Source organism: Globicephala melas, chromosome 2, assembly GCF_963455315.2.
Source record: "Globicephala melas chromosome 2, mGloMel1.2, whole genome shotgun sequence".
Lineage (NCBI taxonomy): Eukaryota > Metazoa > Chordata > Mammalia > Artiodactyla > Delphinidae > Globicephala > Globicephala melas.
Genome location: NC_083315.2, coordinates 98,853,381 through 98,880,613, shown reverse-complemented (window position 1 = coordinate 98,880,613; position 27,233 = coordinate 98,853,381). Strand labels below are relative to the sequence as shown.

General features: G+C 36.6%; 1 protein-coding gene across 4 annotated transcripts; it reads right to left on the bottom strand.

Moving 5' to 3' along the window:
* Positions 1 to 60: 60 nt before the first annotated feature.
* ARHGAP11A (Rho GTPase activating protein 11A) lies at positions 61 to 27,233 on the bottom strand. Of its 4 annotated transcripts, none has more exons than XM_030844093.2 (12): positions 26,377 to 27,233; positions 22,363 to 22,433; positions 20,477 to 20,573; positions 19,691 to 19,944; positions 18,850 to 19,013; positions 18,537 to 18,683; positions 10,078 to 10,152; positions 9,114 to 9,278; positions 6,402 to 6,531; positions 5,818 to 5,926; positions 2,996 to 3,134; positions 61 to 2,592 (listed from the first exon to the last, which is right to left on the bottom strand). In XM_030844093.2, the coding sequence occupies exons 1-12, from the start codon at positions 26,503 to 26,505 to the stop codon at positions 1,007 to 1,009; spliced, it is 3,066 nt and encodes a 1,021-aa protein (XP_030699953.1). In that variant the 5' UTR covers positions 26,506 to 27,233; the 3' UTR covers positions 61 to 1,006. The 4 variants fall into 4 exon arrangements, with proteins under 4 accessions (XP_030699953.1, XP_030699955.1, XP_030699954.1 ...); XM_030844095.2 differs by having other exon boundaries at positions 9,150 to 9,278; XM_030844094.2 differs by having other exon boundaries at positions 18,850 to 19,007.

Genomic DNA, 27,233 nt, shown 5'->3' with positions numbered 1-27,233 from the left:
TGGGTCAAATTCTAAAAGGTTATTTTGAATTTCATTAGAGTCTCAGGCAAGTCATTTTCCAGAAAGTTATCTTTAATGTCTTTGCTAAATAAATAACATTTACACACACGACAAAACCATCACAGGCTCCTGTAGGAATCCAAAGTGTAAGAATCCAAGGTAAATGTACAGAGGTGCATCAACTATTTCAAAGTCTAAAATCAAGCATCTGTATATAAGCAATCACTTTGATTAAAATCTTCCAAGCTTAATTACTCCCTCTTAAAACATTTTAAATTCTATATTGGACAAAACAGATATAAATGTACTTGTGCAAATTAACTTTAAAAAACATAGTATGGCTTTAAAGTCACAGTTACTTCTGCAGCATCATACTATATGAGCACACTTGAGTTGTCATTCTGCATTAGCCATTATTCTTAGTTCAAGTTAACACACTGTCACATCTATAGACAATATATGTCTAATTACTCTGCACCCAAAAGGAATAAAGGATTAAGATGCTATTGAAACAAATTAATTTCTAGGGACTTTAATAAAGACAATAAACATTAACGGAATTTGGGAACTAAGATTTGCAGGGCTTATCTCTCTCTCTCTCTCTGTGTTAGACATTTCTTAGAGAAACCTCATCTGATTTAGGAGTAACAGGAAATAGGCACAACTCATTCCATTCTTCTATCGCATGTTAAAAAATAAAATTCATGCAATTTTCAAAAATTAATTTCTTAAAAACCCAGTCAACAATTTCTTTAAAAAAGTAAAGTGTAACCTCTGCTTTGAGAGATGACAATAAAATTAATAAGTTTAAATATTGCCATAATTAAGAAAAACAAAGTCATCATTTATACAAGCTTAAGAATTCAAGTTGCTTGTGCAATGAAATTAAAATTGATCACACACCAATCATTCTGAGCTACAAACTAACACGTAGATTACCTTGCAAGTCATATCACCAATTGCTAATTTTATTTACATTAATGACAAGTAGTATAACATTTACCAATTACAAGTCTACAGGTCTACTTGTTGGTAGTAGTTGAGCTTTTCCAATAGGATTTTTTGGAGAACCTTTATACCAGACCCTCTCTTTATCTGATGGTCTTCTAAGGACCCTGTTATTTATGCCACGAGAAAAGCCCATATCATTATTTACAACAGATTTTACTATATCATGATTTGTCAGATCATCCAAGGGAACCTTAATTTGGCCATTAGATATCACTTCCTGCTTACAAACTCTGGTGGACCCAAGAGAAGCATTTCCAGAGTTTGGGTGCCTCTTCATTTGTGAGAAAGATGTAGAAGTTACCTCCATGCTTGATTTTGAAATCGCATCAACATTCGACTGTTTGCATGATGTAGACTTCTGTTCTTTAGGACTTGATCTGGTACATGGAATAGAGCAATCTTTTGATGTACATTCTACATGAGAGGGAAGAGCACTATCACAGCTCACTGATTTAACCAGAGGAGAAGCAGCATCACCAAGACTTGCTAGTTTATGTCTTGGAGGTTGTCCACCATACAACATCAAAGAATTAATTCTTCTGACAGACTGACGGACAGGCATACGCTGAAACTTAAGAGGTGATTTAACTTTTGTCCTATTTGGTTCATTTAAAGAAAGATTGTTAAACCACTGTATGTGGTCTGAAACCTTTCCATGCTCTGTCATTTGTAAATGTTCAGAAACCGTTTTATCACATGTTTCCACCAGTGACTGCTGTTTAACAATTCTCACAGGCCTAGGTTTTGACAGGTTTGCACTATTACACGCAATCTGCTCTGAGGAAGAGGCGCTAGCCACGTCCTCTCTAGAAGCTGCACATTTCAGTAAGTTCTCTTCAATCATATTTTCATTCTCCTTTAATTTAGTACTTAGTGTATCCCTTGGGGACTCTTGTTTCTTTATTTGTTCATCACTGGACAATTCCTGCTTGCTTAAATAATCTTTTGGTATATTCGAATGAATGTTGTCTTCTAGTTCTATCTTCATCTGAGTTGAGTAACATTTTATAGGGGCTTCTCTACCCAATTTTTGAGTTTGATGTAGTGAGAAGTCTCTTTCTGAAAAACTAATTTCATCTTTACTAGTGTGGTGTTCATTGGATTCTATCACAGTGAAATTATTAATTTCAAATAGATTTTTTTCTGTGCTACATTTGATAGAAGATGTTTCATTAAATTTTACTTTCCCTACATTAGTTAATGACGACTGCCTGTGATTTATCAATGCATGAAGATTACTTCCAGATTCAGAAAATGCTTTCTGAATTTTCACCACAGTCTCTGTGGTCAGGTTATTTTCATCCCCACTAAGAGAGCTGCCAGTTACGTTGTTATTATGCCTACTGTGTACATTAGAAGGGGTAAGCTCATATGACCTAACAGGTGACTTTTCAACCATCATATCGGTCTCCAAGGAAGAGTTTTCCACCTCAAGAACTGCATCTATTGGAGAAGCTTCATTTCCATCTATTTCTTGAAAACTTGAATTACTAGGTCCTGTCCAAGACATCCGGTAATTTCTTCCACCTAGTCGCTCTGGAGTTAATAAGTTTTCCTCAGACTTACTGATCTTTTTTGAACCTAAAATAAAGCAGTTCAGTGTTTTTAATCATTTATATCTGACCTAGTTTTGAAATGTTATTCAAATACATGACAAATTAAATACTAAGCATTTAATTCCGATAAACTAGATTTGTGTTAAAAGAGATAATTTTTACCTATAAATATGTCAAACATCTTTATATTTACATTTTTAAAGATCCTCCAATTATTCATAGACAAATACATTGCAATTCCAATATTTTCATTATTCAAACACGAATTTTCAATTTCTAGAATAGTAAATTACTTAATATATTTTATCATTAAAAACAACTAAAGGTTATATGTCAATTATATCTCACTAAAATGGGAAGAAAATTTTTTAAAAAACAACGAAAGTAGGCTTTTGGGATAAAACTCTAACAATATCATGTAAATATACCTTTTTTTGTTAATCTTTCATCAATATATGGGCTAAAAAGCAGACCTGTTTTTACAGATTCAATCCTATTTTTTAAACTTTGTTGATTTGCAAGTCGTCGACCAACATTTTCAGATCTATCGACACCAGAACACACATTCTGTACAGAACAAAATGAAAAAGTTTTGGTTAAGAAATAAACCTAGTTAATTCAAAATATTACTTTGTAGTTATCAAAATCCTCTACAGCTGATTTTAAAAGGTGTGTATATAATTGAGGAACAATTTTATAGCAAACACAATATACTTGCATGCATGCTGATGAAAATTATAAGCATTTGACTTGGCTATTAGTGGATATTTTATGATCTAAAATAAAAACAGCCTCACAAATTAACTTAAAAAACTTTTTGTGTGTGTGATGACTGTGCCAGTACCTGTTCACAAGAGTGAAAGAAAACAGAAAAACAGAACAAAATCTTACCTCATGGAATTTACATTCTTGATGGGCAGATTTAGACCAGAAGACAGACAATAAACTATAAAGTATAATATACAATATATAAGGTGAAAAGTGCTAAGGACAAAAGCAAAGCAGGGTAAGGAGGATACGGAGTGGTGAAGGGTGGGGTATAATTTTAAACACAGTGAACAGAAGATGATTTGTGAGTAAAGAAAAATGAGAGCGACAGTCATGAAGGTATGAGGGGGAAGAACATTCCAGAACAGGAAAATGCCAGTGCAGCCTCTAAGGCTGAAGCAAGGTCTGGCACACTTCAGAAACTGCAGGAGGCAAAAGTGAATGAAGCCGAGAGAGCAAGGGAGGGTGGCAGGAGGAGAGCTCCAAGAGGGAGGCCAGGAACAGATCATGCGGGGCACTGCAGATCAGTGTAAGAACTTTGGCTTCTCTTTTTTTCCCCTCAGAGTGAAGCAAGGAGTCACTGAAGGGTTCTGAGCTGAGGAGTGACATGAGTGACATGATTTAACTCTGGTTTTTAGAGGATAATTTTGGCTCTAGTACTTCAGCAAGGTAGAAGCAGGTAGACCTACTAGTAGGAACTTGTAGTAATCCAAGTTCCAGATGACATAACTTAGAGAAGGTTAGAAATGTAGTACTGGTGAGAAATAGTCAGCCTGGATAGACTGAAAGCAGAAGTTAGACAGGATTCCCTAATGGTTTTGACGGTACATGTGAGAGAAAGTGAGGGGTCAAGAATGTCTGCATGCTGTTGATGGGAATGTAAATTGATACAGCCACTATGGAGAACAGTATGGTTGTTCCTTAAAAAACTAAAAATAGAACTACCATATGGTCCAGCAATCCCACTACTGGGCATATACCCAGAGAAAACCATTATTCAAAAAAAGACAGGTACCACAATGTTCACTGCAGCACTATTTACAATAGCCAGGACATGGAAGCCACCTAAGTATCCATGGACAGGTGAATAGATAAAGAAGATGTGGTACATATATACCATGGAGTATTACTCAGCCATAAAAAGAAACGAAACTGAGTTATTTGTAGTGAGGTGGATGGACCTAGAGTCTGTCATACAGAGTGAAGTAAGAAAGAGAAAAACAAATACCATATGCTAACATATACATATGGAATCTAAAAAACAAGTGGTTCTGAAGAACCTAGGGGCAAGACAGGAATAAAGATGCAGATGTAGAGAACGGACTTGAGGACCGTTTCCTCTCCTTGGGGAGAGGAAAGTGTAAGCTGGGACGAAGTGAGAAAGCATGGACATATACATGGCATGGACATATACACACTACCAAATGTAAAATAGATAGCTAGTGGGAAGCAGCCGCATAGCACAGGGAGATCAGCTCAGTGCTTTGTGACCACCTAGAGGAGTGGGATAGGGAGGGTGGGAGGGAGACGCAAGAGGGAGGGGATATGGGGATACATGTATACGTATAGCTGATTCACTTGGTTATATAGCAGCAACTAACACAACAATGTAAAGCAATTATACTCCAATAAAGATGTTAAAAAAAAAAAAGAATGCCTGCATGGTTTTTGGCCTAAGTGATTAGAAGAATGAGTTGCCATAAGTGAGATGGTGAAGACTACAGGTAGAATAGAAGTGTGGGTGGAGGAGACGGGGAGGAGTGGAGAAATACCAACAGTGGAGAAGTGCATCTTGGGAGCTCTATTTGGGGCAGGTTACACTTGAGATGTCAACACCTCCCTACTTGGGATCAACACCCAAGTAGGGAGGTCAAGTAGGTAGGTCGGTTAAACAGTCAAGTTGTTCAGGAGAGCATTTGGGGCTAGAGATATAAACTTCAAGTCGTAAGTATATAAGCTTGAAGTCGTAAGTATATAAGTCGTAAGTATATACATGATGTTTAGAGCTGATGATCACCCTGAGTGAGTGGAGTGAGAAAAGAAAAACCCAAGGGCAAAGTTTTGGGCACTCCAATGTAAAGGAATTAGAAAATTAACTGACAAAGAAGGAAGAAAATCATGAGACTATATGTCCTTGAAGCAAGGAAAGAAAGTATGCCAGAGAGGAGCAAGTCATCAGCCAGGTTACATGCTGCTGACATATCAAGGCTAACAAGGACTGGTCTGAGCAATGCTCAATTCATGAGTGATCTTATGAGAGCTGTTTCAGTGAGTGTTGGGGATGAAAGCTTCACTGGAATTGATTTCAGCAGAATAGAAAAGGAGGAACTGGAGATAACAACTCAAGTGTAAGGGCTGGTATAAAGAAGAGCAGAGAATGGGACAGTAGATGGAAGAGAGGCAGGGTTGAGAGAGTCTTTTAGCATCAAGTCTTCAGCTTTATCCTAATATAAACTTCAATGAAATGGTGAAAGACACTTACTCCATCTTTGCTGCTTTTCCCTAGATTAAATTTCAAACGAAGAGATCTTCGAACCTTTTCTTTACGGCTGATTTTAGGAGAGAAGCAGTCTGCTTTTCCTGATTCCACCCTAGAAAGAGTCAAATTAAAAACATCAGTTTATAGCATAAGAACTGGAATTCCTACGAAATAAAGTTTGAAAGTCCAGAGCAAATCACATTGTTAGTAATTGAATAGAGTAATAATTTTTTAGGTTTAAGATACCATATAGGAACACATTGTATTTGCATAAAAAATACAAGTATTTTATAAAATAAACTTTCCTGTTTATCACCAGAGTTTAGTCACTTATAAACGAGAATCATTAGGGTAGACTAGCTTTTTATATTAAAAGGAAATTTAAAAATTACACACATCAACATAAAATAGGATTTTAAGCAAGTAAAATGGATTCAAATTAGGAATCTTTCTCTAGAGGATATGCACTTGATTAATAAGACTATAAAGGCAAAGGGCATTTTTAAAAATTATGATTCTCAGTAGAAAGACACAAAATATTTTATTAACTGTATATACCAAATTTTTATCCAACCTGGATAAATTACCTGCAAACTTTTTTGCTTGCAAGCCTTTTACTTCGCCTTAGCACACCTGTACTGATCAAATGGTTTCCATTGACGGCGACAGGAGAGAGTGAACTCTGAGATGACCCTTCTGGGCTTGTATCAAAGTGAACTATAAAAATAACCACACGTGATAGACCACACATACTCATTTTCTTTTCAAAGTATAAAATATTAATAGCAATTAGATTTGAAGTCTTAATTTCCACCCCTAAACAACCACAAAATCACATAATTTCTGGTTAGAATCTTCAGGGGTCAAATAACCCAAGTCAACTGAAAAAAAAAATCTATTTCTTACTTTTTAGTTACCAATTAAAGGTCAGATTAAACATTATTTTTATATTAGAGTTTTGCTTTAAACTCTTTTAATACTACAAGGGAGGGGTGGGCACTGTTGCAGATTGGAGAAGGAGCAAGCTTTCGAGACAGACTTGAGTTTGTCCACCACTTACTAAATGGCTTTAGGCTCTAAAACTGGACTTCTATGGTGAATATAAATATTACTATAACGTATATAAGATGTCTAGCACAGTACCTGGTACATAAGATTAATTAATGCTCTTATCAAAAATAAACTACTGAAAAACAATTTAGTATCTGAGTATCCAGTATGCACCTGCTAGCCAACTTGCTGTCTACCTGACTCTGGAGTGCAATTTGTCCAAAAGTTTTGGCAAACAAACAAAAACTGATGATCTATAACATACACCTAACCACTTGGCTACTGCCATGTTCCATGATAACAACTGGAGGTTACAACAGCTCATTTTGATTAAGTTATTTAACACTATACCATGAAACCAACTATAATAAAAAATTAGGGAAAAGTATAATAGTTATGAGCAAAGGCTCCATATACATTTGATTTGTATTTGAATATTGCCCAGGATACACTCAACAAACATGAACCCTCTCAACTTATCATTGGTATCGATAAAGAATTCACAGGTCCCCAAACAGAAATATCCATGTTTTTTCAATTACAAAACCAGAAAATAATACAACCATTACAGTGACTTTTTGGGTGCATTTGGCTAAAAAGAAAGCTTGGAGGCAATATGATATATCCAATGTGACATAGGTAGCTTTATTCTAGGGCTGCAGTCTAGTTATCTTGAAAATATATCAGTGGTGACAAGGAGGCACAGTCAGAATAGATGGAATAACACACAGTTACAACACATATTAGAAAAAAATTAAAAATAAGTACACTATGGATTGTAGATTAATCTTGTTGCCTACATATATTAAAGAAAAGCATCATATCTGTTATAATCCAAACTTAGAAACCAACTCATTTTCAATTTTGCAGATGCAATTTACTGAATTGTGGCTGAGAAAGGGTCAAAGAAAAATGGTGAGTTAAAATAATAGAATTACTGATGCTGAACTTGTTAATTTTTTTATAAAAGAAGTTTCGCTAATGTTACAGTAACATAATGTTTAATCTATTTTTGGGGAACTTGGAGAGAAGGAATCTGCAGGTTCATTTCTTGGGGAAGATGATGTATTGCTAATAAACAAAGGCAGGTAGAACTATGATTCACATCTGTCACTTGGAAGTAGTCCTCCAAAGCAGAAAGCCTTTAAATACTAAAAACACACTAAGTTACTTTAAAGGAGTTTAAGTCTCCAGCCTGTGAATACAGATAGAACTACAGACATAGCTTCAGAGTTCTTATCATTACACTTTAATGAACCACAGAGAACCTGAAGAACCATAGAGAACAAGTTGCTATTCTGTTCACCTTTTTAATACAACAAACAAGGAAAATGTAAATCTTTCGGATAACAAAAGCGAAAGAGAGGCTTTTGGGAAGAAAACCTCATAACCCAGCTAACAAATTCAAATTGAAACTCTTAACATTGTCTGAAACCAAAGAAAATCTAAAAGAATCAGAGGCTACTCACATTTTGTCTAAATGTGACACAAATATGAGATGGAAGACTCTGGGCTTAGAGTTTCAATTCATTTTGGGTTGACCACAGGTTAATACGAGCCAACTTGTATTCTACACATGCTAAAGGAGCCGACTCAATCCAAGATCACACTAACAAAAATTTGGTATTCAAATTAGCATGATTATATTTTTCTCTGAAGGCTCTGGTTGGCCACATTAGGAACTTGTATTTCATTTGGAATAAAATGGCTGGGCTGGTAAGGGATGTGGAAACCATGCCATAAGGATGGCTTTTTATAAAAGCCACTTGAGTATAAAACTTTAAAAATACTGCCCCCCAAATTAACCCACAATGGTACTTCAATGGTAACACCCCTACTCTGGATTCAGAGATGCTCAAACGCTGGTGACCTCAACTCAACAAAAGACAGCAATCCAGCCACAGCTACAGATCCAGAAGTAACTAAAGTAGAATTTAGGATGTTCAATCACGTAAAACCTGAGCACAAGTGCTATCCTATCCACAGTGACCCATAACTTTCAATAGGCATGGCAGTAAAACACACACACACACACACACACACACACACACACACACACACACACACAAATTATACTGAACCACTGTCTATTTTAAAAGTTAGGGGACTTTATAAAATTCAGAGATCTGATAAAACAGAGAATAAAACTCTGGCTCCTAAAGGGTCATATTAATATGAAATAGCACTTTGCCCAGAATAGGCATTCATGTTAATGTTTATAACCCAATTATATAAATTCTATTTGTTACCTGATACTGGTGTAGAAGTGCTACTGAAGAGATTACCTGGCAACAACTCAAAGTTACAATTGTGCTTGATGGACTTCCTTTTCTTACTTGAGAAACCATGGGAATCTACCGGTAGTTTACGCTTAGCATTTGGTGTAAGAATCATTGGTGAAATGGATAGCTGGGCTGAAAAAAAGAAAACTTGTTTTTTCTCCCACAAAGTTGATAAAATACAAACACTTTATATAATTTCTTCTTATAAAGCTATTTCTTAGAACCAAAAATGGGGGGGATATGTTTACATTAACATTATCAAATATATATTATAAAACTAAATTAACACTATGCAATTACTTAAAATAAAAACAGTGAAGTTGCAAAGAGGCCAGACTCTTAGTAACTTCAACACCAAATAGACTAAAAGATGCATATAATTCACATTAAAGAGTATTAAATAGGCAAGAAAAATTATAATCAAGGTGTTGAAACAAAAACTGATCTAAATATTTTTGATTTTCATCATAACTGAGTATTAACCAGTTAATGTCTTCAATCTAGAAAACAAAACAAGTGATCAAATTTTCTATTACTGGGTTGAATAATTTCAGCCACAAGCAAACCAAAAAAAAAAAAAAAATTGGAACAAATATTAATAAACTTCTGGTTCTAAAATAAAAATGAGATTTATTTTCACATGTTCAATATCATCCAACTTACAAATGGAAGAACATGATTCAGAAGATCAAAGATATAACAATAGACTAAAATAAATTCATACCTACAATTTTACGTTCATTATATCCAATGTAATTATATATTATGTATTACATATATATATCCAATGTCATAATATTATAGTACAATATCTCCACTAAAAATTACATTTGGAATTGATTAAACAAAATAAGTTAGGTAATCATTATCGTAATTAATTTTTGTATAATATATATAAATGTCCACTTAAATAAATATATATAATACCTACCAGTTCTTTCCTGTTGAGGTGTAATAGAGGGTGTCCTGTTAGATTTAAGTTTATTTAATGCTCCACTAACAAAATCTGAAATGCAAGGCATATTTATAATCATATAATCAATTATAACAACATTTACCTAACTTTTATCAATAATTCATATTGCTATTTGTGGTCTTTTAGCATCTAAGTTTATATCAGCTTATATGTTTTAAAGTCACTTAAGGTCATGTAAAAGGAATTATTTCAAAATAGGGGAAAAATACTAAAGGATATATTTGTATTTCATTCCCCTCTTATACTCTCATATCTCTCAAAAAAAAAAAAAATAGATAAATAGGAAGACATTAAATACAGAATGAGAGACTTCCCTGGTGGTCCAGTGGTTAAGACTTTGCCTTCCAATGCAGGGGGTGTGGGTTCGATCCCAGGTCGGGGAGCTAAGATCCCACATGTCTCACAGTCAAAAAACTAAAAACATAACTTTAAAAATGGTCCACATCAAAAACAAAAACAAAAAACATACAAATAAATAAATACAGAATGAACTGTAAAACAAGTATCTATAATGTATAGAAAGAGTATGGAAGAGGAAATCATTACCTTTTGAGGAAGGAAAGAAATGGCATTAAGAGAGGAATCTTTGCAAGGGAAATAAAACCTGGACAGTGTTCTGAAGGATTTGTAGGTGTTGATTAGGGTGGAAGGTAGAATTCAGGCAAGGTGACTAGTATATGCAAAGGTATGTAAGAAAAAAGAGAATTTATGTATACTAGAAACCAGGAGTTTGATACTGCTAGAGCAAACAGTGAACAGTGGATACGGTAAGAGATAAGTCTTGTGTATTAGGCAGAACAGGGCTGTGTATCATTTTGAAGAACTTGAACTTCTCCAAAGGCAAAAAGGAACAAAGTCATCATTTCTGCACTTTAGGAAAATCACTAAATCTGCAGCAGTATGACAGATTTATTGGGGGGTAAGCCTCCTTGGATGGAGACAGGCAAACTAGCTAAAGTTTCTTCTAAGTATGCTATTCAGTCATTCAACAAATATCTATTTTGTACCTATTATGTGTCAGACACAATGAAGATACAACAGTGGCCAAAATATGAAACAGTGACCTTTACAAAACTTACTCTATTGGAGGAAACAAACATTAAATATACTAAGGAAATAAATACCTATTGACAAATGGGTAAATAGTGTGAAGTACAAATATAACAATGGATTTAGACTGTGGAGTTAGAGGAGGTATCCTTGAGGAACTGGTATTTAAGCTGAGACCTGAAGGAAGAGTGGGAATTAGCCAGGCAAGAGAAGAAGGTCTTAACTGAGGTAGCAGCTATGGAAATGGAGGCATTATTAAAGGTATTTAAGAGATCAAAGTGATAGTGGGATGTGCGAGTGAGGAAAGAGCAGATAAGGACGTCTAGAATTCTGACTTTGATGACTGAGTAGACAATGGCGCCATCCAAAGAAACTCAACAGGCCAGGAAAGAATGGAATGACATACTCAATATATTTAAAGATAAAAACTGTCAGCTATATCATTCAGATGTGAAGGAGAAATACAGGGTTTCCCAGATGAACAGAAGCTGACAGACTTCATCAGTGCTAGACCTGCCTTACAAGAAATGCTGGAAGGAACTCTTCTACCAGAAAACAAAAAGGCAAAAGTAAACAAAATTTTGAGTAAGATGATAAACAGAATCAGAAAATTGCAACTCTATATCAAAATAAGCTGTCAAACAATTCTATAATAAAGGTTAAAGGGAAAAAAGCAGTAAAACTATAGCTACTTCAATTTGGTAGAGAACACAAAACATAAAGAGACAATTTCAGGCAACAGAAAGGTAAAAGGAAAAGGATGAAACTCATATAGGCAAATGAAGGTAGTAAGACGCTATTGGCAGAAAAAGGATTTTTATCTGTAAGACAATTTACACAAACCTCATAGTAATCAGAAAATATAAATCTAGAGGGACTTCCCTGGTGGTGCAGTGGTTAAGAATCTGCCTGCCAATGAAGGGTACATGGGTTCGAGCCCTGGTCTGGGAAGATCCCACATGCTGCAGAGTAACTAAGCCTGTGCACCACAACTACTGAGGCTGCGCTCTAGAGCCCACATGCCACACTACTGAAGCCTGCATGCCTAGAGCCTGTGCTCTGCAACAAGAGAAGCCACCGCAATGAGAAGCCCGCGCACCACAACGAAGAGTAGCCCCTGCTTGCTACAACTAGAGAAAGCCCTTGTGCAACAATGAAGACCCAACGCAGCCAAAAATCAACAAACAAAATAAATAAATTTATTTAAAATATGTATATATATATATATATATATATAAAAATCTAGAGCAGAGACACAGAACATAAAAGAGAAAACTGAGAAAAACATCATAGAAAACCATCGAACCAAAATGGCAGACAGAAACACAAAGAAAAAGAAACAATGGAGATACAGAACAGTCAGAAAACAAAAGATAAAATGGCAGTACTAAGTCTTCATCTATCAATAATCATCCTAAATGTAAATGGACTGAATTCACCAATCGAAAGACAGAGTGGCTGGATGGATTAAAAAACAAGACCCAACTATATGCTGCCTCCAGGAGACTTACTTCAGATCTAAAGACAAACATAGGCTCAAAGCAAAGGGATGGAAGATGATACTCCAAGCAAATGGCAGCCAAAAGAAAATGGGTATAGCCATACTCATATTAGACAAAAATGACTTCAAGCTAAAAAAGTTAACAAGAGACAAAGGTGGACATTATATAATGATAAAGGGGACAATTCACCAAGAAGAAACAACAGTTAATATATATGCACCTAATATATGAGTGCCCAAATATATAAAGCAAGTATTAACAGACCTAAAGGGAGAAACTGACAACACGATAACAGTACGGACTTTTAACACCCCACTTACATCAATGGATAGTTCATCCAGAAAGAAAGTCAACAAGGAAGTAGCAGTTTTAAATGAAACATCAGACCAGATGAACTCAATAGATTTATACAGAACATTCCATCCAAATACAGCAGCACACATTCTTCTCAAGAGCACATGGAACATTCTCATGGATTGACCATAACTTGCAACACAAGTCTCAATAAGTTTAAGAAGACCGATATCATATCAAGCATCTTTTCCGATCATAATGGTATGAAACTAGAAATCAACTACAAGAAGAAAGCTTGAAAAATCAGAAATACGTGAAGACTAAACAACATGCTACTGAACTACTGGGTCAATCAAGAAATCAAAGGCGAAAAACAAAACAAAACAGGTGAATCCTACCAAACATTCAAAACAGATTTAATACCTATCCTTCTCGAATGCTTCCGAAAGACTGAAGAGGAGGGAGCACGTGCTAACTCATTTTATGAGGCCAAATTTCCCTGACACCAAAACCAGGCAAGACAATGCAAAAAAAGAAAATTATAGGCCAGTATCTCTGATGAACATAGATGCAAAAATCCTCAACAAAATACTGACAAACTGAATACAACACTACATTAAAAGGATCAAATACCCGCAAATCAATCAACATGATACACTGCATTAATAAAATGAAAGATAAAAATCATATGATCATCTCAATAGATGTAAAAAGCATTTGACAAGATTCAACACCCATCTGTGACAAAAACTTTCAATAAAATGGGTATAAAAGGGAAGTACCTCAACATAATAAAGGCCATATATGATAAACCCACAGTCAACCTTATACTCAATAGCAAAAAGGTGAACGCTTTCCCTCTAATATCAGGAAGAAGATAAGGATGCCCACTCTCACCCCTCTTATTCAATACAGTATGGAAAGTCCTAACCAGAGCAAACAGAAAAGGAAAAAATAAATAAATAAAAGATATCCAAATTGAAAGGAAGAAGTAAAACTGTCACTATTTGCAGAGGACATAGTTTTTATATATATATATATATATATATATATATAAAACCCTGAAGACTCCACTAAAAACCTATTTGAAATAATAAGAAAACAATCCCATTTTACAATCACAACAAAAGGAATAAAGTACCTAGGAGCAAATTTAACCAAGGAAGTAAAAGACCTGTACATTGAAAATGCTAAGGCACTGTTGAAAGAAACTGAAGAAGACACAAAGAAATGGAAAGATACTCTGTGTTCATACATTATTAGAATTAACACTATTAAAATGTCCATAGTACCTAAAGCAACCTAAAGACTCAATGCAATCCCTGTCAAAATCCCAATGACATTTTTCATGTCAACAGAATTAAAAATCCTAAACTTTATATGGAAACGCAAAAATTCCTGAAAAGCCAAAGCAATCCTGAGAAAAAAGAACAAAGCTGAAGGTATCACACTCCCAGATTTCAAATTATATTACAAAGCTATATAGTATTCAAAACAGCCTGGTATTGGCAGAAAAACAGACACATATCAATGGAACAAAATTCAAAGCCCAGAAATAAATCCATACATATATGGACAATTAATTTATGACAAAGATGGCCAACAGGCACATGAAAAGATGTCCAACATTACTAATTATTAGGGAAATGAAAATCCAAACCACAATGAGATACCATCTTACACCTGTTAGAATGGCTATTATCAAAAAGGCAAGAAATAACAAGTGTTGGAGAGGGTGTGGAGAAAATGGAACCCCCATACACTGTTGGTGGGAATGTAAATTGGTGCAGCCACTGTGGAAAACATTATGGAGATTCCTCGAAAATTTAGGACTAGAACCACCTTATGATCCAACCATTCCATATGAGGGTATTTATTCAAAGAGTATGAAAACACTAATTTGAGAAGACACACGCATCCCTATGTTCACCGCAGAATTATTTTCAATAGCCACGATAAGGAAACAACCTAAGTGTCCATCATCGGATGAATGGATAAAGAAGATGTGGCACATATATACAATGGAATATTACTCAGCCATAAAAAGAAACGAAATTGAGCTGTTTGTAATGAGGTGGATAGACCTAGAGTCTGTCATACAGAGTGAAGTAAGTCAGAAAGAGAAAGACAAATACCATATGCTAACACATATATATGGAATTTAAGAAAAAAAAAAATGTCATGAAGAACCTAGGGGTAAGACAGGAATAAAGACACAAACCTACTAGAAAATGGACTTGAGGATATGGGGAGGGGGAAGGGTAAGCTGTGACAAAGCGAAGGAGAGGCATGGACATATGTACACTACCAAATGTAAGGTAGATAGCTAGTGGGAAGCAGCCGCATAGCACAGGGAGATCAGCTCAGTGCTTTGTGACCGCCTGGAGGGGTGGGATAGGGAGGGTGGGAGGGAGGGAGATGCAAGAGGGAAGAGATATGGGGATATATGTATATGTATAACTGATTCACTTTGTTATACAGCAGAAACTAACACACTATTGTAAAGCAATTATACTCCAATAAAGATGTAAAAATAAATAAATAAATAAAATGGGGCAGGGGGAGGAAACAACCTAAGTGTCCATCAATGGATGAATAGATAAAGAAGATGTGGTATATATATACACAATGAATACTACTCAGCCATAAAAAAGGACAAAATCTTGCCATTTGTGACAATATGGGTGGACCTTGAGGGTATAATGCTAAGTGAAATAAGTCAGACAAAGACAAACACCACATGCTTCCACTCATATGTGGAATAAAAATCCCAAACAAACTAAAACAACCAAAATAAATGAACAAACCAAATAAACCAAAATAAACACACAGATACAGAGAACTGAGTTATGGTTACCAGAGGGAAAGAGAGGTGTGGGAAGGGCGAAATGCGTAAAGGGGGTCAACTGTATGGTGATGGATAGAAATGAAACTTTTGGTGGTGAGCACACCACAGTGTATAGGTAAGTCGAAATTTAATGTCCACATGAAACTTACAATAATGTTATAGACCAATGTCAGATCAATAAAAATACATAAACAGTAAATTTTTAAAAGGGAGTGGGGAAGCTTGCTGGATAAGACATTTAGGCTGGGTTTTGACAAGTGGATATTATTTGAACAGTAGAGGTAGATGGAAGTAAAACATTATATCAAAAAGTATAAGCAAAAGAACAAAGTGTCTAAAAATAATGAATAAAGAAAGCAGTTTGACTAAAGTATAGACTGCATAAAGGAGAGATAGGATACAGTGGAAAGGCATGGTAAAGCAATCCTATGAAAGATCTTTAATGTCAGGCTACAGATATCAGTATTAATGAAAGTTTCTGAAGGGTATGCATGTGAGATACATGATTAGAATTATATATTAAGAATATCGCCTTGACAGCAATAAGCAGGGCAGATTCAAGGAGGAGGCACAAAGACCAAGAAGGAAATTCTTACAGTAAACATGCAGTAAACACTGCAGATAGAATCTTACAGAACCTGAAAACTCTGTGAATACAGACGGTAAAGTAATAGTTGGGCACCTATGGCTTAAAGCTGTGACTAGAGAATGGTGGTACCATTAATAGAAAAAAGAATTCGAGAAGAACCAGTTTAAAGAAGGTGAAGATGATCATTTCAAAATGCTGAGCTCAAGCACCAAGGAAAAGCAGAAGTGTGATGTCTGCCTAGTAGAGACTTTTACTAAAGTGGTTTGACATTTGTGAGATAACAGTGGTAGAGATTTAAGTGCTCATCTATTTAGATGCAATAAGTGAAACTTACAGGAGTGAATGAAATCACAAAGGGAAAAGGGTAATAAGATGATCTGTATCCAAGAATATCTGAATTTGGGGTAGGAAGTTTTGTGGGTTGAATTGTGTGCTCCAAAAAGATATGTTTAAGTCCTAACTCCCAGTACTTGTGAATGTGACCTCATTTAGAATTAGGGTCTATGCAGATGAACTCAAGTTAAGATGAGGTCATTAGTACACCCACTGGTGCCTTGACAGTTCAGAGGCCGATCATAAGAGGCCAAAAAAGTGGGTGGTACTCCAACTCCTGGAAATCCCCACCCCTCCTCCAAGATAGTTAGAATACTCCTCCCACTTGTTAGCCTATGAAATTACCAGCCCATAAAAACTAAGACCCTCACACCTCAGGGCCGCTCGCCCTTCAAGACAGTCTACCTATTGCCTTCTGAGATGGCCCACACTCTGTCTGTGGAGTGTGTATCTCTAAAATAAACCTGCTTTCACTCAAAAAAAAGAAAAAAATAAAGATGAGGTCATTAGGGTAGGCCCTAATTCAATGTGATTGGTGTCACAGAGAAACACCTAGGGAGTTCGCCATATGACAACACAGGCAGAGATTGAAGTGATGCAGCTGCAAATCAAAGAATGGCAAGAATCGATAGCCACCACCAGAAGCCCGAAGAGGCATGAAAAGATTCTCCCTTAAAGGTTTCAGAGGGAACATGGCCCAGACAACACCTTGATTTCAGACTTCTAGCTTCCAGAACTGTGAGACAATAAATTTTGGTTGTTTTAAGCCACCCAGTTTGTGGTAATTTGTGGTACTTTGTGGTACTTTGTTACAGTACTGTACTGTACAGTACAGTACTTTGTTACAGAACAAAGAAGGCATAAGGGAAATCTACAAAGGAGGCAAAAAAAAACCAAGGAGGAGGCAAAATCATATCAGCCAAAAGATTCAAAAAGGCATCGGACAGTTAACAGAAATTGGTTCTGATACGCAAAAGATAAGAAATTTCCTAAGGCAACTGGAGGAATAGTCTGTCTTCCCAATCAAGAAGATTAAGAAGTCTCATGATTGATTCCACCAAGAGGAAACTTTGGTTCTTTTTGATTCTTCCTTGGTAATGTTTCCTTCATTATTTAGTTCATACTGCTAATTTATATTATTGTTTCAAGTCATGATCTCACACATGGACTACTGCCACACATTTTTGACTATTCTCCCTACCTCCAAGTCTCAATTCTCCAAACCAGATGATTTTCTAAAATAGTGTAATCATGTTATGCCTCTCTCCAAACCTTCAATGGTTCTCCAATACCCAGTTTAATGTTCTAATTCTTTAGTGTGAGTTCAAGCTTATCATAATACCATCCTAATCCCTAGGTTGAGCCACTCAAGTCATGCAGACATAGATTACTTCTACCTTACAGACACAGACATAGATTACTTCTAGTTTACACAAATCTTTCTTCATAGCATCCTCGAATAGGATACAAATATTCTGACCCTCCACCCAGTTCTCCTAGATTCTACCCATTCTTCAAGAAGGTTCAGTTTAACTTTCTTTTTATAGTGTCCCTGGTCATTACAACCAGGGAACTTTTCTCCCTGGAATGCAGTTAATATTTGTGTTAAACATCTAGCACATAAATATTAGATTATATTGTCATTTTTATTTTTCACATGCATATGTCATGCCTCTCCAACTATGCTGTAAGCACCAAAAAGGCATACACCATAGCTTATGCTTTTTTATGTTCAAACACATTTCAGGCAAAAGCAAATTGCTGTACATCCACAAACAGGACTGCCATGACCGCTTACCTCCTACACTTTGTCTTCGCTTTCTCTTACAGTCACCAGGAGTTTCATAATCACCTTCTTCAAAGCCTTCTAGTGATGGAGTAGCACAGAGTTCATCAATACCCAACATAGCTGGTATCTTTTCTAGGATAAAATCTGGAACATGTCCTAAACGAAAATGTTCACAATTAAGATGGTTCCTCTACTCCCCCTCAAAACATTGCAATAGTATATAGCCACTTTCTAACAGTTGTCTTCATAGTTCACTTAGAAAAAGCTGGGATCTCCCTCATTTAAACAAATCCCATTATTTAATAATGCAACTACATCTTACCAATATCTGATGCATAATCAATAAGAGTTTGTACTACTGCAGCCTGTAATCGTAGCTTTTTTTCTGTGTTAGCAGACATCTTCTCATGCCCTTCACTTGTCTGAAGAAGATTTGGTGCAAATATCACAGCAAGATTGCTGCTATCCATCTTATTCTCACTGCACCTTAAAGGAAAAAAGGTTTTATGAGATGGAGCTAAAGATAAAAATGCAGAGTTAAAATAACATATTGGGCACATTTTGCAGACCTCTTATTTTATCAGTTAAACACAAATCAAGACACAGTTATCCTTCATCTACCCATCTACATGACTGGCTTGAAATAAGACAGAACCAGAAATACACAGCCTCTCTGTGCTTAAATATATGTCATAAAAACATTGCTACCCATAGAGTTCACGCTTTGTTTTTCCACACAAATTGAACACATTTCTTTGATTTTTCAAACCCACACACAGAAAATTCAAAGTACTGAAGGCAGCCAAGTATGTCTAAAACCAGCAGTCTCAATGACAGCAGGGAGAAGGGAAAAATTTGAAAAGCAAATCGCAAATATTTTAGAAACACAATAATCTGAAGCCATTCAATGGACTAAGAAGCCTATAAACACCAATAAGCCATTAAGGCATCCACCATGACAACCCTAAGACAGCAAGGAAATATTATATTTGGTATATTGTTTTTTTAAATGATACAGGGTATACCTCTTATAGTAAGGAAAAATATAGTATTTTTAAGAAAAATTTCCATGCCAAATGAAATTTAATTTCTTATCATAAGGGTAAATCTAGCTAGTTGAGAAATTAAACTACCATCTCCCAAAACTTTTAATTACTACTCACCTAAGAGAAACTTTCCTGAGAAAGTTAAAGAAGTATCTTAATATATCAATTGTGTGGTCAGCCATAAGACAGGAAAGCAACAATGTAGCTTTATTCTTCTCCTCTGTTCTTAATTGTTGAGCTTTGAAAAGTGCTTCATGCAAATCAGCTGGGAGAATGGGCTCTGGCAATTCCCTAAAAAACTGCTTAAGAAGCCCTGCAATATCACAAGCAGGTGCAGAAGACAGGCATCTTTCACCATGATCCAGTTTATTCTGAAATAAATACAACAATCTTGAGCGTTCGGGGGCTTAAGGGTTTAATGCAAATAAAGTATCCTTTCTTATACTCTAAAGAGCTTTCTTTAATAAATTTCTCTTAACTCTTGTTTTAGTATTTATCACTTCTCTTTAGAAGGCTAAAAACAAAATTTAAAAAAATTTTCATTTCATATAGTACATTATAGGAACAAGGACCATGAATCTGAAAGTACTCTGTAAACTTTTAAAGCATTATAAAATATAAATAGCTTGATTATGACAATCATTTCACAACATATACATATATCAAAACATCAGGTTGTACACCTTAAATGTATTTGTCAATTATACCTCAATTTTTAAAAAAAGCATTATATAAATGATATACATTTTGGAAAAAAGAAAAAGGTTCTTCTGCCATGAAAAAAAGCTTTCTGCAAACTCAATTTCTGTCCATAATTCATGTAATAGTTCTAAATATTTCAATCCTAAAAACCAAATTAAAAAGTGGTACAAATGAAAAATTATAGTTCAAGAATATGCTTACCTTTAGTGCTTTTAGACGAATAACAGATCCTGATTTCCTAAAAAGCCCTTCTGTATGAATATGCTCTTCTAAAGATGTGCAAGCATCAACAAGAAAACTGAAAGAGAGAACTCTTTTTAGGTGGTAAGACACACATCTCACTAAATCCTATTCTCCTGCCAGAGACTACACCCCTTTCAGCTCTGATGCTACAAATTCCTTTAATCTCTGTGATAGAAGGTTACTTTTAGTTTCCCTTCTTGCTTCCTAAATTCTTCTCTAAAGCCCATCTTTTTACCCATGACAACTTCAGTGAGCCTGCTCATCCCCGATCCTTGCCAATCTTAATCCATTTCTCTGCTTCAGCTCAGAGCACAAGATTTGTCTTTTTTTTTACTGCCTTCACTTCTTCATATCCCAGTCTTTGCTCAACCCTCTGCAATCAGACTCATCCCCATTACTCCATCAAGATCACTAATGGCCTCTGCCTTGCCAAATCCATGGTCAGTTCACTGTCTTTATCTTGCTTGTCCTACCAGCAGTTGATACACTCGACCACTCTGTGATGGCCCTGAAAATACTCTTCTTCACTACACTTTTGGAATTTCTGCTGTCTCCCTGACTGCTCTTTCTCAAACTTTTTCTGGCTTCTCTTTTTCTGCCAGACTTCTCCATCCTAGGATCAACCAGGGCTCTAAGGCCTTCTCCATTTCTTTACCTATTCTCTCTCCACAGGTGATCTTGCACAGCACACATAGCTTAAAAAACCTACCATCAACTACATTTGCCCAAAAATAAGGCAAGGCTTTTTTTTTTTCTCACCAACATTACCTGTCAGAAAGTCAGATATATCCATCCCAGTCCTTACAATCCTTCACACATTTAGAGGTGTGGGCTCAATTTCTTTATACTGAATAATTTTTAACAATACTGGCTTTAGATGCTTAGGTAACAGCTGGTAACAAAAAATTTGAATGGATGTCAGCTGCAAGTAAACGAAAGCATTGTACTGGTGCATAGTGGCTGAATGTTGCAGAGTAACTGACAGAAAAACTTTCTTTTTAAAAAAGCAGACAAAGAAACTACAACAAAGATTTAGTCATTATTACTAGAGATATGACTGCAATTCTAAACGCTGAAAATCATCATTAAAAAAAACCTTTCATAGGCCATTTAAAAAGCAAAATAGTAAGTGGTTACCTCATGAAGATTGTGAATCTGTATCTATAGGGTGAGTGAGGGAAAATTGTTCTAAGGCAGCAAGGTGTTCAACAAATACTTTTGGACAATGCACCAATTAAAAACCTAAGTTATTAGACTAGAGCAGCCAGAATGAACCTTACTTTGGATAGAGGGGAAATGAATTAGTAAGAGCTAAGGTAGTATCTTTCTACTACGCATTTTTAAACTATTTTCTTAAGCCGTAAACTTCCCTAGCAACTTCTGATGCAGTTAGTCCAAAAGGTTATTTACAAATAGTGACACAGAAAAGCTCAAGTGTTAAATAATTTATATTCACAAATACTCCGATAGTTAAATATTCTTTTGTCCAACAATTCTAAGATAAAAAATATTAAAATTATAAATGAATTGGTAGTTTAGTATATTACTGAGTATCATCAAAACAGCAATGAAAACATCGGTACAGAACGGAAAACTCTGCCTTAGAACAAAAATAATTTGCTTTCTAACATTTATTTATTACTAAACCTTAAAATTCAATCCTGAAAATGAGTACAAATTAAAAAGTTAAAATATGCAAAAGTTTAAAAAACAACTTTTAACATTAGTTGAGAAATAAAATCATTTGCTAGTTCCAACTAATTTTGTGCGCCATTCAACTATTTATTGTTAAACATTCCAATACCAGTTTGAAATATTTACTCTTCATTTCAAAGTTTGCTCACCTTGGAATATGTCCATATTCTGGAACAACAGACTGGGGCAATGCATTGAAAGGTACTCCAAATATTTTACCCTAAAACGACAAAGTCAGTTACTCTAACACAAATATTAGGCTCAATATAAGTTTTCTTAAACATTAGGCAAATTAAAAACCTCACAAAATAAAACAAGATAGCAGAAATAAACTATTGGTCGAGACACAGAAAACAATTACATCAAGTATATTTGTTAAAAAATAGCTACTTTATACTAGATATTATGCTAGATGCTGGGAGTACAAAAATGGTCAAGATAGAGTCATTGCCCTTAAGCAACGCAGCAAATTCCCTCAGTTTCCAATCCCACAACAGAAAATCAATCCCTTTAGTGTTCAGTAAGGAAATTCTTAAACAGAATTTGGCCCAATATGCTAACATTTCTGGAAAATACTACAAGCTCCTTTAGTAACTATATAAATACTGACCTTAAACTTTCTGTTGGTCACCTTATAAATACTAACTTGAAAAGGCCAAATTGGCCTATAACAGTAATTCCTGTCACTCAGTACTTCCTAAAATTATATCAGGGTGGTTCCTTTTATACCTGATTATCTTTTCCACACTCTATGGAAGAGGACTAATCAAACTGTTCTGAGGTATCCAAGGAAGGGATTCTGCAAACAATTTAAATTTCACGTCGTACTTTCAAAACCAATTTTAAAAAGTCAGAGTGGAATGTATTACTCGCATTCAAATTTTAATACATTTGAAGATCCCAAGAGCACATTTGTATGTTGGTTAACTTGAGTGTTTGTGCACACCTCTGAATAAAGAATCTGCCACTATCTTTGGGCATATATTCAAACTTCTTAAAAACGAGTCACTGATTAAGAAGGTTGTAGCTTTGCCTTGGACTTAAACGTAAATTCAAGGGATTTCCCTGGTGGCTCAATGGTTAAGAATCCGCCTGCCAATGCAGAGGACACAGGTTCGAGCCCTGGTCCGGGAAGATCCCACATGCCCGCAAGTGGAGCAACTAAGCCTGTGCGCCACAGCTACTGAGCCTGTGTTCTAGAACCCACGAGCCACAACTACTGACCCCGTGTGCCACAACTACTGAAGCCCGAGCGCCTAGAGCCCGTGCTCTGCGACAAGAGAAGCCACCGCAATGAGAAGCCTGCACACCGCAGCTAAGAGTAGCCCCTTCTTGCCGCAACTAGAGAAAGCACGTGCCCAGCAACAAAGACCCAATGCAGCCAAAAATAAATTAATTAATTAAAAAAAAAATTCAAGCCTGTATATGTCTGCTTATATGAAATTAGATTAAGTGGGCATACCTAATCACTCATATGTGATTTAGTTTAGATCATATGTGATTTAATTTAGTTTAGATACATCTGCTCTCCATGAATGCTCTTGAAGCACTTGTGTTGTAAGAGTACCTTATTTAACCTGTTATTTATAATAAGAAATCATTCAGGGAATTCTCTGGTGGTCCACTGGTTCGGACTCCACGCTTTCACTGCTGTGAGCCTGGGTTCCATCCCTGGTTGGGGAACTAAGATCCCGCAAACCACGGTGCAGCCAAAATCATTCAGTATTCTTAATGATTTGACAAAATCTTACCAGTCCTTTTTCAAGTAGCTGGCTCAATTTAACTGACGAATATAGAAAAGACTGTGTAGCATAGTGCTTAAGTGAGGAGCCTCCTAGAGGCAGGACTGCCAAGTTTTAAATCCTGGCTCTTCCACTTATTAGCTGAGTGACCTGGATTAAACGGTCATTGTCTGTGCCTCAGTATCCTTATATAGGTCCTAAATCAGAGTTGCAGAGAGAATTAAATGAATTAAAAGATGTAAAACATCAGTGTCTGACAAAGCAAACATTCAAAGAATATTTGTTGCTGTTACAATTATTTCAAGGTGAGCTATTAAAAAAAAAAAAAAGTTAGGGGGACTTCCCTAGTGGTCCAGTAGTTAAGACTCTGTGCTTTCATGGCAGGGGGCACAGGTTCCATCCCAGGTTGGGGAACTAAGATCCCACATGCTGCATGGTGCAGCCAAAAAAAAAATTAAAGAAAAAAAAAAACTTAGTATGGGCAACCCCTTATTTGGGTAAATCAGAATTTTCTTGATACTGTGCAACCAAACAAAATGCAAAAATAAATCAGATGCTGAAGCTGATTGTAAGTTTACAAATGTCTTACATAACCAGAATTCAGGGTTTTTTTTTTTTCAAGTCTCATTACGCTCAATAACTGGCTTCACAAGTAAGTGCTATAATTTAATCTCATAAAATAAAACTAATAACATGCTTTTAAAATTTTATGTATTAGAACATCACTTACAATATCATCTTTAAAAAGATGTCTAGCAAGTTTCTTAAAGAGCTCAAAACTATCATTAGATAACAAACACCAAAGAGCCAAAGAAATCTAGTATTCAAATAATTACCTAACATGTTAGATCTCGTTCCTGTTAACACAATGATCTTCTGTATTTCTCTATTAGAATATTTTTATTAGGGTTTCTAGCATGATTACCAATTAGGATGAGGACCTCTGATTATCGTAACAACTAGTGGCATGTGACAGGCATTGTGTGCTAGTCTCATCTACAGATCTTATAATTTTTTTAAATCCCCTAAACAACTCAACGAGAGATACCATTCCCATTTTATAGAGTAGGAAACTAAAGCTTAGGACAAGCAGCCCAAGATCACACCCCAGGTAGGGGTAGAGCAGGAATCAAACTCAGGTCTATCTGACTCTAAAGGCCAAGTGTCAGTTTTTCTTGAGGGGTAAGAAAAAAATCTGCATACAAATTCTTTCATATACGTACAAAACCTACTATATTTGAGATCTTGGAAAGCCAGTTTTACAATCAGAAGAAACCACTTAGTTTTTTGTTTTTTATTTTATTTTATTTTATTTTTGCGGTACGCGGGCCTCTCACTGTTGTGGCCTCTCCCATTGCGGAGCACAGGCTCCGGACGCGCAGGCTCAGCGGCCATGGCTCACGGGCCCAGCCGCTCCGCGGCATGTGGGATCTTCCCGGACCGGGGCACGAACCCGTGTCCCCTGCATCGGCAGGCGGACTCTCAACCACTGCGCCACCAGGGAAGCCCTTAGTTTTTAAATATAAACAAATACGTTGCCAATAAGTTGCAAACAACAAAAATAATTTCTCCAGAATTTATAAGCTGTTAAGAGGAATATACATTATTTGTCAGTTTTCTTCTCCAAGTACTTATTTTCTTTCAGAAACTATAAACTATTAAGAGTTATGAAATTTTTAGTTTTCATCTGTATTTAGAAAGCACCATATAATTAGGCAAGTAAATCTAAAACAAAATGCTTTATATTCAACTTATTTTTCACAATGAAATTCTTGACGATTCTGTAGAGATATTAAAATCTCATTCGAAATCCCCTAACCTCAACCACCCAAAATTCAACAGCTTCTGAATCATTCCACTGTGGTTTCTCAATTTACTCATTAATTAAAAAAAAAACCTTTATGTCTCAAAAATATGATATAGCCAAGCAGCAAGCATGTTCTTTTCAAATACGTGAATATAAAGTTATTATCTAAAGTCTATTTCTAATACTGTCACACCTCATCTACTGATTCATTTAAAAAAGATACTGGTACCCCTTGTTCCTCTCCAAACATTACTCAAACAGTGGTGGTGGGGTAGTGTTTGTCTCCCTTCCCACGTGCAACTTGTTCAAAATACAATAACTTAGCAGTATCTGGAGACATTTTTATTTGTCACAATTGGGACACGCTATGCGCATCTAGAGCATAGAACCCAGAGATGCTGCTAAACATCCTATAATGCACAGAACAGCTAACCCCAATGCCCCCCAAAGAATTATCTAGTTCAAAATGTCAGTGTTGCTGAAGTTGACACACTTAAACATATTCTCTTTTGGATCCATACAGAATGAACATTTTAGCATGACCCGGTAATAAGTGATGGTAGGGAATACGCCCCCCTCCTTTTTTAACCTAAATCTCTTTCCCCAGAACTTACCACGATTTCCGTGGCTGCTGTCTCCTGTCTCCTGCGATCGCACTGCCCACGGCCACCCTTGACCTTAACGCCATAAACAGCCCGAAGCTGCTGTACAACGGCCAACCGCACCAGCCTCTGATCCCACATCCCGGACACGTCGCCCACTCTCCGAGGTGGGATCTGAGTCCTGACCCTCTTTCGCCACCAAGTCTTCCAATTTCCGAACACTCTCAGTTTTGCGCTCAGCTCCGCTGCCTTCCGGCCACGTCTGGCACTCTTCCGGCCCCGGACCCCAGCCACTTCCACGGCTTTTTCCTTGCTCCACCGACCGTCTTCTCTTAGCCCTTTGACCTAGCCACACCTCACGTTTCCTTCACTTACACCGGCATTCTTTCTAGTCACTTAATCCTTTCGGCTACTTACACAGACCTCCCTTCTTTCTTCCATATCCTTTCGGTTCCTTGTACCACGCCCGTTACCAGCTTCTCACTATTTCAGGCCACCTTCCTCCAAACCTCCCTTTGCCCTCGTCTCTCTCCGAACTGTAAAGACAACCCTTCTCCTCGCCCCTCCTGCCCCACCCCCCGCAGACTCAGCTGGGCGTTAGTCCCTGCGGCCCCGAGTCCCCCACCCTAGCCCAGTCGCCGGACCAGCCGGCTGTTCAGGGGCCTCTTCCAGTCCCGGTCCCCGCCCGGGCTGGTGGCCGCCGTCACCGTTTCACAGGCTGCTCCCTCCCTCCTCCATCAACCTGCCTGCCGCCCCCGGCCAGCACATCCGGGTGCGCTCACTGAAAGTCAAGTGTCCCTCCTCATGCCTCCGCCCCACCGCCTCGACAGACAACCGGAGCCACCTCGGCCGGCCCACCTTCTGTTCCA

What these genes read in the sequence shown, in the direction of transcription:
- ARHGAP11A (XM_030844093.2), bottom strand. Translation starts at nt 26,505, where the DNA reads ATGTGGGATCAGAGGCTGGTGCGGTTGGCCGTTGTACAGCAGCTTCGG. An exon ending in GAATATGGACATATTCCAAG is followed by an intron (nt 20,574 to 22,362) that starts GTGAGCAAACTT and finishes TCTCTCTTTCAG; the next exon opens with TTTTCTTGTTGATGCTTGCA. An exon ending in TGAAAGATTAACAAAAAAAG is followed by an intron (nt 2,593 to 2,995) that starts GTATATTTACAT and finishes GCTTTATTTTAG; the next exon opens with GTTCAAAAAAGATCAGTAAG.